The sequence below is a fragment of the Pelodiscus sinensis genome, chromosome 5 (assembly GCF_049634645.1).
Source record: "Pelodiscus sinensis isolate JC-2024 chromosome 5, ASM4963464v1, whole genome shotgun sequence".
Lineage (NCBI taxonomy): Eukaryota > Metazoa > Chordata > Testudines > Trionychidae > Pelodiscus > Pelodiscus sinensis.
Genome location: NC_134715.1, coordinates 75,496,314 through 75,514,442, shown reverse-complemented (window position 1 = coordinate 75,514,442; position 18,129 = coordinate 75,496,314). Strand labels below are relative to the sequence as shown.

Below are 18,129 nucleotides of genomic sequence, written 5' to 3'. Positions count from 1 at the left end.
CTCGATAACCCGGGTAGGAACCAATGAAAAAAGGGGACAGAGGCGAGGCCGCAAGAATTAGCCAATTGCCGAGCGGGATTGATAACGTTGTCACAGACGAGCCCGATCATAGCGAGAGATAGGCATTCAATACAGCAGCCCTGGCTGAGGGGTGTGCTTTGGCTGGCGGGCGGCTGCGCATGCGCGCCCGTGTGGCCTGGGTTCCCGGCTGCGGGTGGCTTGTGAGCCCCTGGGCCGAGGCAGGGACTCCCAGCCCGGGGCCATGGCGGCGAACGAGGACCAGGAGGTGAGACGCCGACCCTCTGGGGGACCGAAACTGCCCCCGACTCCGGGCTGTGCCCGCCTGGCGATCGCGGATTAACTTTAACCCCCCCCCCATAAACCCGCCTCGGAAAGCGGGTGCAGAACAAGCCCCGGGAGCGGGGTTCGCCAGCCTGACCCCACACGCGCCAGCCAGAGCCGCTGCCCTCCCGCCGGTAGCCTGGCTGCAGGCGGGATTCCCTGCCGCTTCTCTGTGAAGCCAAGATTGTCCGAGACTTTAGGTCAGCCCCCGAGCATTTACCCGTCAGGTGAATCCCACGTCAGCCCCCTTGTTTCTTGGATGCCATCGTGCAGTTATCCGTGGAGTTGGTAAATTCTCTAAAATGCTTTCGTACATTGAGCATGTACATTGGGTACGCTCTGGGTAGAGTCTAGTAACTGCATATGCCCTGCAGAAAATCGTCCTGGGATAGGTACTTGGCGATTAGTAGGTTTTTCTGGGATCTTCTCAGTTATGGAATCCTGTCCCTGTAGTTCTGTAGAAAATAATATAGGGAGGATAGATACGTTCTTGAAACAAATGTTTGGCCTTTTCCTGTGGGAAGCTAAGAATAAAGCTTTTTTGTTTGTTTGTTTGTTTTTTTTAAAAGCGGTCTTCAGGACTGCCGGAAAAAGGTGCCAAGATAGGGATTGGATTTGCAGAAAAGTAAATTGTATTCAGACTAGTGTGCCAGGTTTGTTGAGGTCCTATTCTACAACCCTGAAATTGGATTATAGAAGTACAGTAATAGCCAGTGATAGAAATGTAGCCGTGTTAGTCTGGTGTAGCTGAAACAAAAAACAGGACTATGTAGCACTTTAAAGACTAACTAATAAACCACCTTGTTAGTCTTTAAAGCGCTACATAGTCCTGTGTTTTGTTTCAGTAATAGCCAGGATATCTTGGATCAATTGTTGTCTACATTTTAATTTCTTTGTTTTTAATGAAAAACAGAAAATGTGGATTTTGGTATATCATGCTTAAGTTTCAGAGGGGTAGCCATGGAACTTAAAAAACAAGTAGTCCTATGGCACCTTAGAGACTAACATTATATATCTATAGATAGATAGTATCATGAGCTTTTGTGGGCAAAACCCATTTCAGATGAGATGGTCTTGAGACATGATCCAAGATTATCTCATCTAAAGAAGTGGGTTGAGAGAGAGAGAAACTACTTGTATATTATGCTGACACTCGTCTGTTTTATATAAAGCATTTGAAAGAATTTAAAAGTTAATATTGTATTGAAATTCCTAACCTTTCATCCACCTGTTCTTTTCAGATGGAGCTAGAAGCATTACGTTCTATTTATGAAGGAGATGAATGTTTCAGAGAACTTAGTCCTGTTTCCTTTCAGTATAGGGTAAGACCACATGGAGCTTTAATTAGGTGTAATATATCATTCATTTAAAGTTATTCTAAAGTTATTGGGGTTTCAAAGTGGCAGCGCCGTACAGCTGATCCTCAGTTCAGCTGTGCAGCATTGCCACTTTGAAGTACCCCTTCTTCCCCTTCCCTCCCCCCTTTGCTGCCTCTATCAGCTAGAGGCAGCAAGGGATGTGGGGGGGAAGGGAAGGAAGGAAATTGACTAGTCAACTGACTATCCGATAAGCATTTGCTTATCGGATAGTTGACTAGTCTTTAACATCCTTATGACAGATATCTTGGATAGTAATGTGTGGCATGTTGCTACTCTCAGAAAGCTTACTATGAAGAAATTTGAAACTTTGAGTCAAGGTAAATATGAACTATATTTAATATAGAGCATATTTAGGCCCTGTGCTCTTCTCCCAGCCACTGAGCACAGGGGTGGGGGGAGGAAGGAGACACTGCACAGCATCCTAGAACTGGGAAAGGGGGATGGGGGTGGGAGGAGAGAGAGAGAGGAGGCAGGCGGGACACAGTGTCATGTGATGACTTCACTGTCGTCCTTCAGGAAAAGGGGTTTTTTAATATACTGAAAGAGGTAACCCCACCCACTTTATTTTTAAGGTTTGATGATAAACAGACTGCCCATTGTAAAATGTTTCATCTCTTTTCAGATAGGTGACAATGGTGATCCCAAAGCTTTCCTAATAGAAATTTCATGGCCAGAAACATACCCACAGACAGCTCCAAACATATCCATGAATGCTTTCTTCAACAACACTATGTAAGTATTTCAGTTAGTAGTTCCATTTTAGTTTTATATGTGGTCTTTCTCTGACCATATTCTTTAATTCTTTTGAGCTTGTAATTGGATTTTATGGTTTTCTTCTAGATCTGTAGCTGTAAAACAAAGTATATTAGATAAATTAATGGAAGAAGTTCAAGTTAATCTTGGAACTGCCATGACATATACACTTTTTGAATATGCCAAAGATAATAAAGAATTGTTCATGGAAAATCAACCTGTTCATATTGTGGTAAGTCTATAACTGGGGTATTAAAAAAAAGTTCAGATTTAGAAAAACTCTTTATAATACAACGAAAGGAATGGAAAGGTTAGTTACTATAAGTTTAAACATCTCACATTGTTATAGAAAATTTCTGGAGCATATCTATGAGGTGCAAATCAATGTGTATGTCAACAAGATAACGGCTAGGAAAAAGTAGATGGAAGGAAGTGTAGCACTGCTCTGCGGGTGTGACCTGAAGTATTCAGTGTTCATCCTCTTACCAAAAAGTTTCTATGGGCACATCTACACAGCAGCATTATTTTAGATTAATTGATGTTGTTTTTAAATTTAAGAAATGTGCGTCTACACAGCAAGCCATTATTTCAAAATAATATCAATCTGGAGGACTTCTTACTCCGACTCCTGTAACCCTCATTTCATGAGGAGTGAAGGAAGAATGTTCTTCCTTTGACTTCCTGCTGTGTAGACAGTGCCAAAAGCCAAATTAACGTATTTCAACTTCAGCTACGCAGTAGTTGACGTAGCTGAAGTTGCCTAGCTTAATTCGACTTTTGCCCTGCTGTGTAGATGTGCCCTATGAGAAAAATGAGAGCAGCAGTGATTCGAAACACTTCCTAATCTAACACAGAGAACCAGGGTGACTATAGAACTAGTGCCAAAGAAAGTCAGTTAGAGCCAAAGTGGGTTTTGAATGGATGAGCTAGGCTGATAGCTTGGGTTTGAGCAGAAGAGCGAGGGAAGGAATAACAGAAGCAACAAATCAGTTACAATGAATGTGAAAAATATTTAGCTGATGGAAATAAAAATATTAAATTTCTTAGATAACACTTCTATGTTCTACTCTAAGTAGCTCAGTAGTCTAGAGAACATGAAGCACATTCTCTGCTCAAAGTGATTTCATTAAAACCATCTCTTCTAACCCTATCTATTAAAAGCAGCATTTCATCTGGAGTGGGAAACTTGACAAAAATCTATTTTTAGAAAACACATATGCACCAATTTTTATCTATTTGATTTATAATTTTGTTCAGAACTAGGTTAGAATTATCCTAACATAGATGTTCTGATTCCCGAGAGCTTCCATTTGAGCCAGTTAAAATTGGAAGCTTTATGTTTCATATTGTCCAGCCTCCAATTCACATTTTCTACATGTTATCTTATTTAAAAAAAGAGAGAGAGAGAGAGAAGCCTCTAGATTTGGACCCTTGTTGATGTACTTTTTCTCTGTAGAGAGTCTGAGAAAGAAGGAAGCATTAAATGATTAAAGGCCTAGAAAACATGCACTAAGAGGGAAGACTGAAAGAATTGGGCTTGTTTAGTTTAGAAAAGAGAAGGCTGAGGGGGACATGATAGCAGTTTTCAGGTATTTAAAAGGGTGTTGCAAGGAGTGAGTGGTACTGGCAATATTTACACGGAACCACTTCTATCCCCACTAAGTCAGGGCATGTTGTGGGGTTTGTACAATTTAGATACAACAGTGAGAACATTAGAAATATATAGTACTAAAATATAGAAGGTTAACCTGGCATTGCTTGAGTCTTGAACTCAGTTTTTTGTTTTTCTTCATTTAAATAATTGCTCGGGGGTGGGGCTGGTAATGTGGGGTTCAGTATGAAGGGTGCCCCAGAGAGGACTACCGCAGCAACTGGAGGCCAGGTGAGAAGCGCCTCTCTGCTGCAGCTCCAGTGGGCACAGACAGGGGTGGGGATACATGTCTCTCAACTGGGGCAGGCCAGGCCATCTGTCCCCTGCATTCCCCAACCAGAATGAGGAATGCAGCAAACTGTGTATTTTCCCCTGGCTTTCTGACAAAGGCGAACAATGAATGGGGAGGGGATCATTTCAGCACCCTCCCCCCCATCCTCCCTAAAAGGCACCTGAGGGTGGGAGGTTCAAAGCTGGGACAGTCCCAGACTGTTTAGGGGACTTCTTGAGCAATTACATAGATGCATAGACAGATAAACTCTCTCAGATATATAGCAGACTACTTTTAAACTGCAGCTGAAAACTTAGATGATAAAGCACAGACAGCATTCAGTAGTAATGTAATTAAAAATACTTGGAATATCTCAATAAGAAATCTTACAAACATTATTTGTAATTTACCCATCATGGTGATACCTTAATTATCAATTGTCAGTTCAGTCATTGTTGGAGAAACATTTAAATTATACCTTTTCTTCCTCTCAGACATCTGTAGGCAATAATGTCTCAGCTGGAACTCAAGAAATAGCTCCATCAAGTAAGAAAAGAGACAAAAAGGAACAGTTGTCCAAAACTCAGAAACGAAAGCTAGCAGACAGAACAGGTTTGTTCAATATAGTCTACTCCTTTTACAGAATTGAGGAAATAATGCCGTGTGTTTGGGTTAGTTTTGTACATTCAAAGACAGATTCAGATCCACCTTGGGTCACAAGAGAATGAATTGGGTCTCATCCCAGTCTTCACTTGCTTTGCTCATAAAACTACCAAACAGTTTTTCATCAGTGACAGCAATCTGACACAAAAAATTGATTGACATAGCAGTGATATGGCAATTAGTTCTGCTTATTTACCTCAGTTCCTGAATGGGAAAGTTCGCACAGAGTTGCACACTACACCTGCCGCAAATTTGTACTATGAGTTTCTTGCTTTCCATGCAGTCACTTGTCGGATATTGTGTTGACCAGACCAATAATATGAGAGTTCAGTTCTTAAAATTGTAACATCTTGCTAGAGTCTGCCTTTTGCAGTCTGAGAGCTGAAAATAAATGCTATTTCTTCTATAGATCACAAAGGAGAGCTTCCTCGAGGATGGAACTGGGTAGATGTAATTAAGGTAGTATGACTGTTACAACTGTGAAACTGTTGCATAAAAACATTATTTTTCTGCAGATGTAGTGATAAATTATATTTAATCTGTCTTTTCTTGCTTTTCTTCCTACAACATTTGGATGTGACTGTGGTCTCTGATTAAATTCTGTATACAATCCAGCATGTAAGTAATTTCAAGTTTTAGAAATTGTCTCTCAATCTGCAAAAATTGACTTTTATCCATTTCTCCATAAATCCTATGGATAGTCTCTTACAAAGCTTTAAAAATACATCTCTTCTGAAATTTAAGATATATTTAATCTGAAAGCGTTAACTGTCTTATACCCTGAGTTTAAAGGGGAAATGTATCTTTTGAGCATTTCAGATTAAGTTTTTGAGGAGAGAACTTTCAGCTGTAAATTCCAGAATGCACTGAATGTGCTGTTTTCAAATGGGCAACTAATAGGGATGCAGCCAAGATTTACAGACTCCTCAATAAGTAGAAGCAAGGGGCCGCTTCAGGAATTGTAATTCTTCTAAGCAGCAGCTACACTGTCTCCTGCGTGCCTGTCACCTCTGCCTTTTTTTCCTGCCCACTTATTAATTATTGATTTGTATTACTGTAGCACCTAGGATCAGGACCCTGCTATGCTAGGTTTGTACTAACAGAGCTAAAAAACATTAACTATAAGACGAGAGAGATGAATACAGATAGGATGGGTAGTACAAGGAATCCAACAATATTGATCCGTTAATTCCTTCATTTGCCATTTCCACTTCATTACTTCTGCTGCTGGAATATAAATTGACATTGCTATTTTTAACAAGTTCCATTTTATAACAAAATATATTTGATTAAATACTATGTTAAAACTGCAGCAGTGAGTGATACAGAAATATTTTTGTGAATGAAAGGCTTCACAATTGAAAGTAGTTATTTAGAACAGATGTCTTGAATTTCAGAGAATTTTCCTGATAGACTACAACTGTTTTAAGTATTACATTTGATCTTTAGAAACCAGGTCACATTGCCCACCAAATATGTTTTTTAATTAAATACAAGTGAGCATTGTCACAGTTTTTAAACACTAAATAATCCACTAATGACTGTTGTAGAAATGTGTGGGATACTTTTAAAAACTGCACTATTTGACTTACCAATCCCCACACACTTTTGGAATCAGCCTTTTCTTATTAAACGGAAACATTAATAATTTCTGGTACTGTCTTTCACAAAGTTTAAACTGGTCTAAGATTAACTGCAGAATGTACTATGTTTTGGATATAAAATTGTTCATAAAATATGGGAAAGCGGAGTCTTAAGTTCACAGGTCAATGAAATATAAACGTATAAGCTATAAAGGATTAGTTTTGAGTCATTTTAACTTTTAGATGCATTAGATTGGTGAGTTGGTACTAGTAACTGAATATGCCTGTATGTAGTGAAAAATAGAAATATAGTTTCTAATGCCTAATAAATGCAATATGTCTGAACATTTTTTCTTTGTCTTTTATAGTTAAGCAAAACGGGTTCTAAAGATGATGAATAATGGATTTTGATACAAGGAAACTTCACCTTTTTATACAGTGCAATTTGGGTCAACATCTTTCTTTTAATAGCTTTTTGCTCTTGTTAGAGTGGAACATTTTATAAAAGAACAGTTTCCTAACTATTAAACCTGACCACAGATGCTTATCCAGAGATTATTCTGGTCTTACATCTTTCTTCATAAACAAAAACTTGCCTTAAACAGAAGATAAGTGTGACATTTTTATACAGAATGTTGAGTGAACCTATTTGCTTTCTGCTGAATGTTGAAAAGGATAGTGAAAATATGCAGTGTTAATTTATATTGTTTTATTCTGTAGTAAGAATATAGTAAAATTCTGTTAGTGAATCCTCTGCTATTTTGACCATTTCCTGAAGTTCTCATTCCAATGGAATAAAAACATTAAAAGTGATTAATCACTTGACAGCATATAGTACATTAAAATAAATAAACTCTTTAAACAAAGCCTTCATGATTTGTTCCTCTACAAATGCAGAAAGGGAACACTACACAGTTATAACCAAGGATTTGTCTAGACCTTTAGGCTATGTCCACATTGCACATCTCACATTGGTGTGGCTGTGCTGCTCCAATTGCTCTGTTGTAACCAGTGTAGCTGCTCGTTGTGGAAGAGAGCTGTGTCTATGCTATTGATCTTACAGCAGAATGCTGTAATGCTACTGTAAGGTCCCCTGTGTAGCCGCTCCGAGGAAGCATAATTAAACCACTCCCACCAACAAACCCCACACTGGCCACACACCAGTGCTTTTTTTAGTGAAACTTATGTGTGTCGGGGTTGTATTCCCCCCCCCCCCCCCAAGCCAACAGAAGTTTTACCAGCAAAAAATGAGTCTAGAGAGCGCCTAAAGATTTTGGTCTTGTTCTAAGTGAATTGAACTGCCTACATGTGGTGGTGACAGGAGCGGCCCTAGACTAGCTGCCAGCAACTGGCACCCTAGGCGAACCATGTAATCAGCGCCCCCACCCCCAAGCCTCTCAACGATATTGCGCCACCATTTAACTTGAATTTGGCACCCCATTTAACTTGGCACCTTAGGCGATCACCTAGTTCGCCTATATGGACGGGCTGCCCCTGGGTGATGATACATCTGAGTTCCCATCGGTTTGCCAGTAATGCTATTATCTGAAAGCAGAATAAGTTTCTGACTCTGTGGTTTTGATTAATTAGCTCAAAGTTTCAACTAGACAGGGGTAGAGAAGGTAACAGCACATGACAGTTGTAAATGCTAGTTCAAAAAGGAACACGCTCCTTATTCTAGATACAATCAAACAAAGAAAAAAGTGGCTACAATACCAGCATGCATTTTTAGTTCAGCTCAGTGTGGTGGTGTCATTCTCACATGTATCTTTACAGGAGGCTAGGGTGTTTGTGTGAAGTTGTCTTATTGATAGTCAATTTCTGATTTTTATGATTTGGTGGCTTTTTCTATTGGATAACCAATCATTTACAATGAGGATTTTATTGTATGAGTTATAGGACACTGATTAAAAAATAACCACTCCCCCATGTGTTGGGAAAACATTTTGTTACAAGTTTGTTGTCTTGTTTCAAAGAAAAAACCTTCTTTATTACAAAAACAGTAACTGAATATGAAATGCCTTAATGTCATTTAATATTTGAGATTTTTTTATCTTAATAAATGCCTATATCTGCCATGGCGTGAGGTTTCTTGCATGAGACCTATATTGTGCAAATAGTAGTATGTTTAGATTTACATAAAATTCTTCCCATTATGAAGTAAGGGGTTCTTAAATTATCAAGAGAATCCTTTTTTCTTCAGTATTTACACTGTATACTTTTCAGGATAATTGTTGCAGTGTACTTATTTTGGGGACACTTAGTCACACTTGATGTGAAGCCATCGGATACACATCTGCTGAGCTTTGTCATGCAGCAAACACCATTCATTTAAAAAGTGCATTCTGTTGCATGTAATACAACATTTAGTGAAGGAAGCGATGTTAAGGGTACTGATTGGGTTTCCCTAGAAGATTTGTGCTGAGTCATGCTTCTGAGCAGCCCAGTACAGGAGAGGTCACCTGATAAGAGTAGCATAAATTAATCTGACAGTTTCAGCTAATGGACTTGCTTTATTATTGGATGATATAGATTACTGATACACTAGCAGGGTTATAAACTACACACATGAATGCAGTTGTGAATTCCAACAAACTACTTTCCCACCATCCTCCACACCCATTCTCCAGCAGGTTAGATTAAATTCACTTCAAAATTACAGCTGTATTTTCTTCTGCAAAAGCAATGGTATGAAATTAAGTCTGTGGAAGACAAGTGTGCTGGATGTGCCTTGCTGTCTGCTTAGAGAGAGAGGGGAAGATCCAGGAGACCTATAAAGCAGTGAGCTCTGGCAAGTCCTTGTTCAAATAATGAATTAAAATGTTGCACTTTGTATTAAAGTGACACACAGGTCAGTGCAAACCAAAAGCAAACAGAATTTGATTTATAAGAGCAGGTTCTTTTGATAAAGGCACCACCAACTATTACTTCTGATGGAATTTTAATAATCAGAAAATGGTTTTTCAGTTTTGAACCACGAGTACCAAAAATGAAAGTATATTAGATAAGATTACATCTTCTGGAGAAAGCTAAACGTCTGACAAATTAGATACTTTTGGTTGCAAGTCTATTGGTTGGATTCTTAAACTAAAAATGCGTTTGTATAAGAAATAAAGCTAAGAACACCAAGAAGCCAATAACACCTTAGGAGAAAGACTCATGAGCTGGTGTATTTCTTTCAGGGGAGGCGATCACTGCAGCTTTAATTTTTCCCAGCCTCAGAAGGATTTGGCTTTTATATTCAAAAGCTCCCTGAACTCTCTGTTTTCCTTGGTATATGAATTTAGTTACCATGACAATTTATCTGAATAGATCATTTGGTGGGGGGCGGGCACAGGAACCACCTCCAACCCTGTCCTTTCCTATTGCTGTAAGGAAAGTCAAGTACATGTACAGCATGTGGCTTCTGAACTACTTGATCATCAGCTTTCTGTGCTGGCTTCTATGGTGTGGGCTGATCTGAAGTTATCCTGGCACTTTATACCCCAAGGAGATATATGCTTGCAAAACAGCCTGTCTTCCAGTTCTGTTCTCTTTCCACTAATTTAGTAAATGTTACAAGCCTGTCTCCATGACAATAAACTGGATAAGGAACAATTCAGCCTTGTACACTTGTTGGTTTCTCTGGGAGCTGGAAAGGTAATATCTTTGTTCTAATAGAAAATGGGGCTTGGAGGGAGGGGGAAGGAAAATGTATTTGGTATTATACAAGAGCTAACATCTTATAACTGAAAAAGCAGCTCTGGTACTTCATGCTGGAAAGACATTCATTGAGAGTAGGGATCTCTGTTACTGGCAGCTGAACTAAAACCTTGTTGGAATATCTTTAAAAAACTTAAACCAATAGCATTACTGGGGTCAGGAACAGAGTGGTCATACAACCTTTGAATTTGGTGTGTGTGGGGGGATAAGGGTTTCTTGAGTGTAGGGCCATAATATCTGGTAAAGTTGGAGTATTTTTGCAGTGGAGTGGAAGAGGAGGATGGGTGAGGAATGTCAGAGAATAGAAGTTGCAATATCCAATGTGCAGAATGAACAAAAGCTGAGATGAGTTGTTAGTAGATGGAATGAAGAGGAAAGAGTGAATTTATGTGTTTCTTTGCCATACAGACATCCTATTGTGTTCTACTGAAGCACAGTTGAAAGCAATATTGAAAAGATTATTTACAACTTAGTAAAGTATGGAATATAAACAGCACTTTACTTGGTCCCTCGTATTTTACCATTATTATTTCCTAATAGAAATTATCACAGGATTGTTTTTACTCTTTTAGGCAAAATACACAATGTTGCAACTACACTGTAAACTAAATTCTAATGCCTTCTCTTATAATGCTTTGGAGATCACCAATTTCGTAGATTCATTCTGGTAGATGTAAAGATTAGATTTTTTTGTTTTGGGGAATGTTTTAGTACACTGAACTCTGGGTATCCCTAATTAGGGAACACCCATGGTATGGGCAGGGAGAGAAGAAAGTGGCTGTGTGTGTGGCCGCTCCCTCTCCGCTCAGCTGCACCATAACAAGCTCCGCCAGAAGTTTTTCCCTGCTGCTCCCAGGCCACGTCTACGCTACGAGATTATTTCCAAATAAGTTATTTTGAAATAGGCATTATTCTCATAACAAGCAGGGGTTATTATTTCAAAATAAACAACCTGTTGTTTTGAAAATTTCAAAATAATGGACTTGCTGTGTGAACGCTTGCCTAATTTTGAAATAAGAGGAGTTATTTCGATATAACTCCCCAGTGTAGACATGCCCTTAGGGAGCAGCAAGGGATGCAAATCTCCAGGAAAATGCTCCTCCCTCTCCCCCCACACCCTCTCTGGCCTGACAAAATCTTTAATCTGGCAACCCTGTTTCTCAGGGTTGGCAGATTAAAGAGGTTCAGGTGTACCATATTTCTGTGTGTTAGCCAAAAAACCAACCTTCACCTCAAAATGGTTTTCTGAACACAAAAATGCATCTGTCTTGTAGTAGCTTGGTTGGTGAGCACCTCTGTCCTTTTTGAATAATTTCATTTATCCCAAAGTATTATGTGAAGTTATTTTAGCTGATGCAGACTAACATTTGAACTGAGTTGTATACATTAAATCTTACTTCATTTTCTAACTGTTACACCTTGGTTCGGTGATGTGATGGGAGCCTCAAGGGTTAAAGCCGACTACCCAGTGAAAACTACTGGATGATGGTGAAACAAATGATATTTATTAAGTGGTCACAACCAGCAATTAACAAGTAGGTGTTTAAACTAGCAATTGCTTAGTACTTTTACAGCGTAGAAAAGCTTGGGCACAATTATACCCAACTGATTACAATTCTTTGATTACAATTCACTTATATCAAATCACTATCCCTAATTCGCCTAAGACAACGTAGCATACAAATGAAAAATACAAAAAACAAAGCCAAAATAATGATAATAAAAGAACCACCCACAGCCAATCCCTCCAATGTCACTTTAGGACAGCTGGTGGAGTTAGTCATTGATTTTTTACTGTTACAAGTTGACAACTCAAAGGTTTTTCTTCTAACACTAATACCTGGGCTAAAGCTTAACCCTTTAACATAGCACAAAATCACACTATCTATACAATACAATTAATATGACTTACTTATACTTCACAGGATTATAGGATATAATTAATACAACTTAACTATTAACTAAACCATCAATTAATAAATTTAAGCAATACTTACAAATCCAGAAACGATAACAACATAAAGACACACTAGAACTCGGAGCATGCTCAGGACTCGTGCACCCCTATATTTGATTCGAAGGGTGGGGAGGCAGCCTCAGGGTGATCAATCCTTTAGCCGGGCAAAAAAAAGACACGTGCCCTCAATACACGGAACCTCCATCGAACAAAGGGGTAGAGGGTCTTTTATACAAAAATTCGGTGTCTGTTGCCATGCTAGGGTCTGCATTTGGCAGGGCCTGATAGGCTAGTGATGAGGTAGTATGATAATACTGCCCTATAGGAATTTTCGTGATGTATGCATGATCCCCTTGTGGACAGGACCAGATGGGGCATAGTTAGTGTTAGACAATTATGTTTTATTACCCTATGTTTACTTTTTCCCTTGCCCCTAAGACTGGTCAAGCAACGGTCAAATGAGGCTTATCTGTAAGCACTATCTAGTCATGCTCACCTCCCTATTTTTTTTGGCGCCTGTGAGTCCCAGAATGCCTATAAGATCAAATTCCATTCACAAAACTGCATTGTGCTGCCCATGCTCCTCTGAGTATCTGGGTTTTGTGTGAGGGGCCTTGTGTGGCAGGATGGGCTATACGCGAAGGCTATGGACAGAAAAAGCCTGCTTTACAACACTAACTAGAAAAATAAGCAAAATATCTCAGCATCAGATCTCTTTTTTTCCCCTTCACTGCCACCAAATACATCCCTTTCCCTTCATTCCTTGCCATGTTGCTAGGTAGCACACTTCCCAGCCTCTCCATGGCAGCAGCACAGCTCATGTATATCCTTTGCTTTGAGGTGATTGTGTCATGTAGCAAGGGCTCCTCTTTCCCTGGCCACTGCCTGCGCTGGTAGCTTGCCTCCTTTCCCAGGGGCTGGAGATTGCCACTCATTTCTGGGTTAGGGGGTCCCACCACGCCTTCTAGGACTCCCTCCCCGCTGTTTCTGCTCTCAAGCTGTTAGGGCTTACTCTCAGACTTAAGTTCTCTGTCCTCTACCTCTCCTTCCATCCTCTCACTCTGGGTATGTCTAGACTATATACCTCTGCTGACAGAGGCATGTAAAATAGGCTACCCGACATAGTCAATGAAGCGGGGATTTAAATATCCCTGGCTTCATTAAAATAAAAATGGCCGCTGTGCTGCACTAGCTCAGCTGATTGTCAGCCCAGCGCAGCACTCAAGACGCGGATTGGTCGACAGAGGAAGCCTTTGTCAACAGCTCCTGTAAACCTCATTTCACGAGACATAATATGTGAGCACTTATGTTGACAGCAAATGTGATTTCAAGTGCTTGATGCACAAATTTCTCCAATTCCCCAAATTTCTGACAGATTTGTAACTCTCTCACCTGGGTTGTGGATCCCAAGCTGCCTGGGTTGTAATTGCTGATAAGGTGACAGCATTAGAAGGTATGGTAGCAGTGGCAGAGAGAGCAGACCAAATTGTAACTGCATCACATTACAGGAGTATAAAAGGCTTGTGCAAATGTGTGAGGGCACAATTTTGTTCTGCAGCCTCTATTACTGGTAATTATCAGTGAAAGAGTTCGACCTGACTTTCAGTGCCCATGATGAGTTTGCAAAGTATCATTCAGAATAGATAATCTTTTTCTCAGAAGCTAAGAATCTGTTAGAGTAGGGCTACTCAATACTCGGCCCATGCCCGTGGCCTGTTTGTTTGCGGCCCGTGGTATGGTTTGGGTTTACAGGGGGCTCAACACGCGGCCTGCAGATGAGACCCAAAACAAAAAAGTAGTTAATATAACGGTCTTCTGTTGGTATGCATTTTAGTAGTTAAATTCCTGGACTGTCATTGCTCATTAAAAGTGCTGTCATATGAGTGGAAATTGGGTAAATCTTGCATTTTATTAATAACAGCAGAACTGACATAAATGGGGCCTGTGTGTTGTGTAGGCGTGCCTTACTTTTTGTATTTATGCCCAACAATGTGAAAATATATAAGCAAATATCTTCTTACGTGTATATACAATCACACTTAAGCTGCTGCCCTCTGCATGTGCTGAGAGTATCATTGTGGCTCCCAGGGCTTCCAAAGTTGAGTAGCCTATGTTAGAGTATACATCATGAGTAGACTTTTAAAGGAAAAATGTATCTTTGTGTCAATAGTACATTTTGAGATGCAAGGAAAATAAGAATGGGAAAAACATTTTCATCTAGCGAGATACAATCTCCAGCATAGGAATGATCTCTATTAATTGGAAGACTATTGATCTTTTGGCCTTGAAGTGGCATTCTGATAGCAAAGGGGAACATATCAGGTTTTCATCAGTGCACTAAGTGCATGGACTCTGTATCTGCATTACAAAATATTATAGTATATCAGTTTTATTTTTTTCTCCCAGGAATATTAGTACAAGAGTTAGCATGCAGTGTAGGTTTGTTTATATCTTACCTCCCCCATCCCACATCCTTTTCTTATAACATCACAATCTCAAGTACAAACAATCAAGTTAAAGTAGTGTTAAAGTTGCAAAGTTAGCTACTCAAAAGTGAGGAAGTACAAGAATAAGTTTGCCCTTTTGTTCACGTAAATTTTCATAGTCTCTAATCATATGATTGCGTACTATTTTGCCCCCTCCCCAAAGGAGTATCATGTAGTCTCATGTAGTATATAGGATGGATTATTTGATTGCTTCCACTGATGCTTTCTGGTTCATGGTCACTGATCTTTAACCTTTAAAACTCTCAATACCAAATTTCAAATTTGAATAGTCGGGGGTTATGATCCAAAACTCAGTTGACCCGGTTCTGTGGATTATTGGCATTGTGCTAGGCAAATGAACTAGAGCCATAAATGCTGTGTCTAGACTACATCCCTCTGTCAGCAGAGAGTTGTAAATAAGGCACTTTGAAAGTGCAAATGAAGCGGGGATTTAAATATCTCGTGCTTCATTTGCATAATCATGTCATGACATTCTTTTGAAAAAGTGCCATTTTGAAAGTTTAACTGATGTCTAGACGCAGTTCTTTCGAAAACGGCAGGCTTTTTCGAAAGATCGAGTACAGGAACTTTAGAAAAAGCCTGCCAGTTTTGAAAGAACCGCATCTAGACCGTTGTTTCACTTTTGAAATGGCGCTTTTTCGAAAGAGCGCCATGATTCAATTATGCAAATGAAGCACGGGATATTTAAATCCCTGTTTCATTTGCACTTTTGAAGTGCCTCATTTACATCCCTCTGCCAACAGAGGGATGTATTCTAGACACAGCAGTAGGGAATGGGTTGGGTGGAATATAGTGCTTCCGGCCAGCTACCACATTGAGTCAACAACTTAACACATTTTACAAATACTAACTTCACTTTTAAAAATATTTTTTCCAAAACAGTTCAGATTTTCTAAAAAAACAACAAACAGAATGTAAGTTGTCACAATATATCCCAATAAACATGATGATGTTTGTAATTAATGTACATGTTTTATAAATATTGACACAGATTCCAATAGATTATTTAACTCATGTGACCTCTTTACTTCTCATTGACAGATACTGGCTGAAGGACAGTTCAGCTTATGGAGCCTATTTCGAGAATTTATAGCAGTCTTCTCTAGAGAAAGAGAAATCAAAACACGTATCTTTCAGGAGTGCTGGAATGGCCTAATTAGCAGAAATTACAAATGGACTGGAAGAGTTTAAAAGATATTGTTTTAAATTAGAAACATTGTGTTGTGTTTATGTTGTGTTCTTTAAACTTCTGTACATTTCTGATCATTGGCAATTCTTTAAGCCCCCGTATTTTTTTATTTTAATGTTTGAAAAAAATCAGTGTCAAGGCAAGCTGCTTGTGATATGAAAAGATATTACCAAATTTGTGTATATGTTTGCAGTAAATGTTCAATTAAGCCAATTAAAGAGCTTAATTTGGGCGTCGTCTTCTCAACCGATACAGTATATAATATTTTGGCATTGGGTTTTAACAAGGATTTTGAAATAAATAGAAAAGTTACTATTCCCAGTTAGTCTATTTCCTAATACAGGACTGTGTTTTGTTCTCAGCGCAACGCATGCTGGAACAGAAGTCTGGCCAGTGCTATGAGGATACTCAAGCAATATAGTAATAAATTTTGCCTGTAGTTATATACTTCTGTACTGGTTTAATAAAGTTCCAGTAACCAATGAGACTGCTTTTCCCTTTCAATTCAGAGAAATAGTGGGCAGGGGCTTCTGCAGAAGGGGCAGAGAGATGTAAATGGCAGGTGGGAGATTCTCAAGGGATGGGGTCCTTAGAGGAAGGGGAAGAGAGGTAAGATGGCAGGTTTCATGGAAGGGGGCTGAGCAGGAGTGGAACATGGGTGGGGCCTTGGGACAGGGATCAGGGTCACAGCATGGCCACCAATGTCCTCCCCCTCTTCTAGAGAGCTTCGAGCACCCACACCCAGACTCCTCAAATGCAGGAGCCACCCCCCCCCCCCCCGATAGTCATAAGGCTAAATTCTGGCTTATATGGCTCTTCCCTTCTTAGAACAGACTAATGCCTGCAGATGCAGAGTTCATTTAGGACCATGGAGCCTTTGCTGACTAGTGGTCTGAGGCAATTTTGTACTTTAATTGTGCTTGACAAGTTGACAAGGCTCCTTGTACATACATAGTAAAGATAGTGTCCCAAAAAGCTGGTGTTTTATTTAAAAAAAAACCCAACAATACACAAGCTTTAAAACAAAAAATTCTGTTTCACACAGGAGAAAAGGGAACTTGTGGAATTGAGATGTAAAATAAAATGTTGCTCTTCTAGCACCTCTCTGCATCCAGAGAAGTAACTCAGAAGTTATTTTTCTGGTGAATTGTTGAATGGTTTGTTATGAAACCTAGCAGCTTGATATGAGCTGAGTGTGTTGAAAGGGTGGATATAATTAGCAGAGAAACTCCATGGCTACGTCTACACTGCAGGCTTCTTGTGCAAGAACTGTTTTGCGCAAGAGTTCTTGTGCAAAAGGTCTTGTGCAAGAGCATGTCCACACTGCCATATGCTTTTGTGCAAGAGTGTCCATGGCAGTGTAGACGAACTCTTGTGCAAGAAAGCACAAGATGACCATTTTAGCCATAGACGTTTCTTGCACAAGAAACCCCTGTTGCCCAGCCACACTGCCTTCTTGCGCAAGAGGGCTTATTCCTCATGGGGAGAGGAATAACTCTTGCACAAGAACCCCTCTGTTCCAATGCTTTACTGTAAATTTACTTGTGCAAGAAAGCGCGTGCAGTGAAGACACTCCACAAGTTTTTGCGCAAGAACGGCCATTCTTGCGCAAGAAGCCTGCAGTGTAGACGTAGCCTGTGTGTGTGGAAGGCACAACCACCCGAACAGGTAGGGCAAGAGGACGTTGCTGTGGACTACTAGAGCTACTTGGGAGTCAGTAAACTCAACCTTCTAAAAGGTCAGAAGGACTTGAGGGGAAATGGATGAATATTTTCTCTTTGCTACTTGAAGAGGATCTATGAGTGTTTTCTCTTTGCTACTTGAAGAGGATCTATGAGAGGGCAACACCACCACCTCATTTCATGGACACTTTGGAAATAAGTGCAGCTGCTTTTGTTTTCTGGGCAAAATTCAGGAATGCAAAAATTTGAAAGTGTACTCTACAATATGGTAACATTTAAATAAGAAGTTGCATATGTTTTGTCAGCTGCCTTTACTATTGCAGGTAGTCCCCGAGTTACGTGGATCCGACTTATGTCGGATCCGCAGTTACAAACGGGGATTTTCTCACCCCGAAGGACTCGAGCGGCGGGATGCCTGGTCCCGCCGCCCGCCTCCTCTGGGGCGAGAAA

The 18,129-nt window shown here is 39.9% G+C and overlaps 1 protein-coding gene across 1 annotated transcript; it reads left to right on the top strand.

The window, feature by feature from the left end:
* Positions 1-151: 151 nt before the first annotated feature.
* On the top strand, positions 152-8,718 carry RWDD4 (RWD domain containing 4). Its single transcript, XM_075930276.1, has 7 exons — positions 152-286; positions 1,584-1,664; positions 2,344-2,453; positions 2,562-2,706; positions 4,891-5,008; positions 5,469-5,677; positions 7,011-8,718. Exons 1-6 carry the CDS (start codon positions 263-265, stop codon positions 5,525-5,527), a joined length of 537 nt encoding a protein of 178 aa, XP_075786391.1. The 5' UTR covers positions 152-262; the 3' UTR covers positions 5,528-5,677; positions 7,011-8,718.
* The last annotated feature ends 9,411 nt before the right edge of the window (positions 8,719-18,129 follow it).

Bases quoted from the DNA above. Each gene is read 5' to 3' on its own strand.
- RWDD4 (XM_075930276.1), top strand. From the start codon at position 263: ATGGCGGCGAACGAGGACCAGGAG. The intron at 2,707-4,890 runs GTAAGTCTATAA...TCTTCCTCTCAG, and splicing joins ATCAACCTGTTCATATTGTG to ACATCTGTAGGCAATAATGT. The intron at 5,009-5,468 runs GTTTGTTCAATA...TTTCTTCTATAG, and splicing joins AAAGCTAGCAGACAGAACAG to ATCACAAAGGAGAGCTTCCT.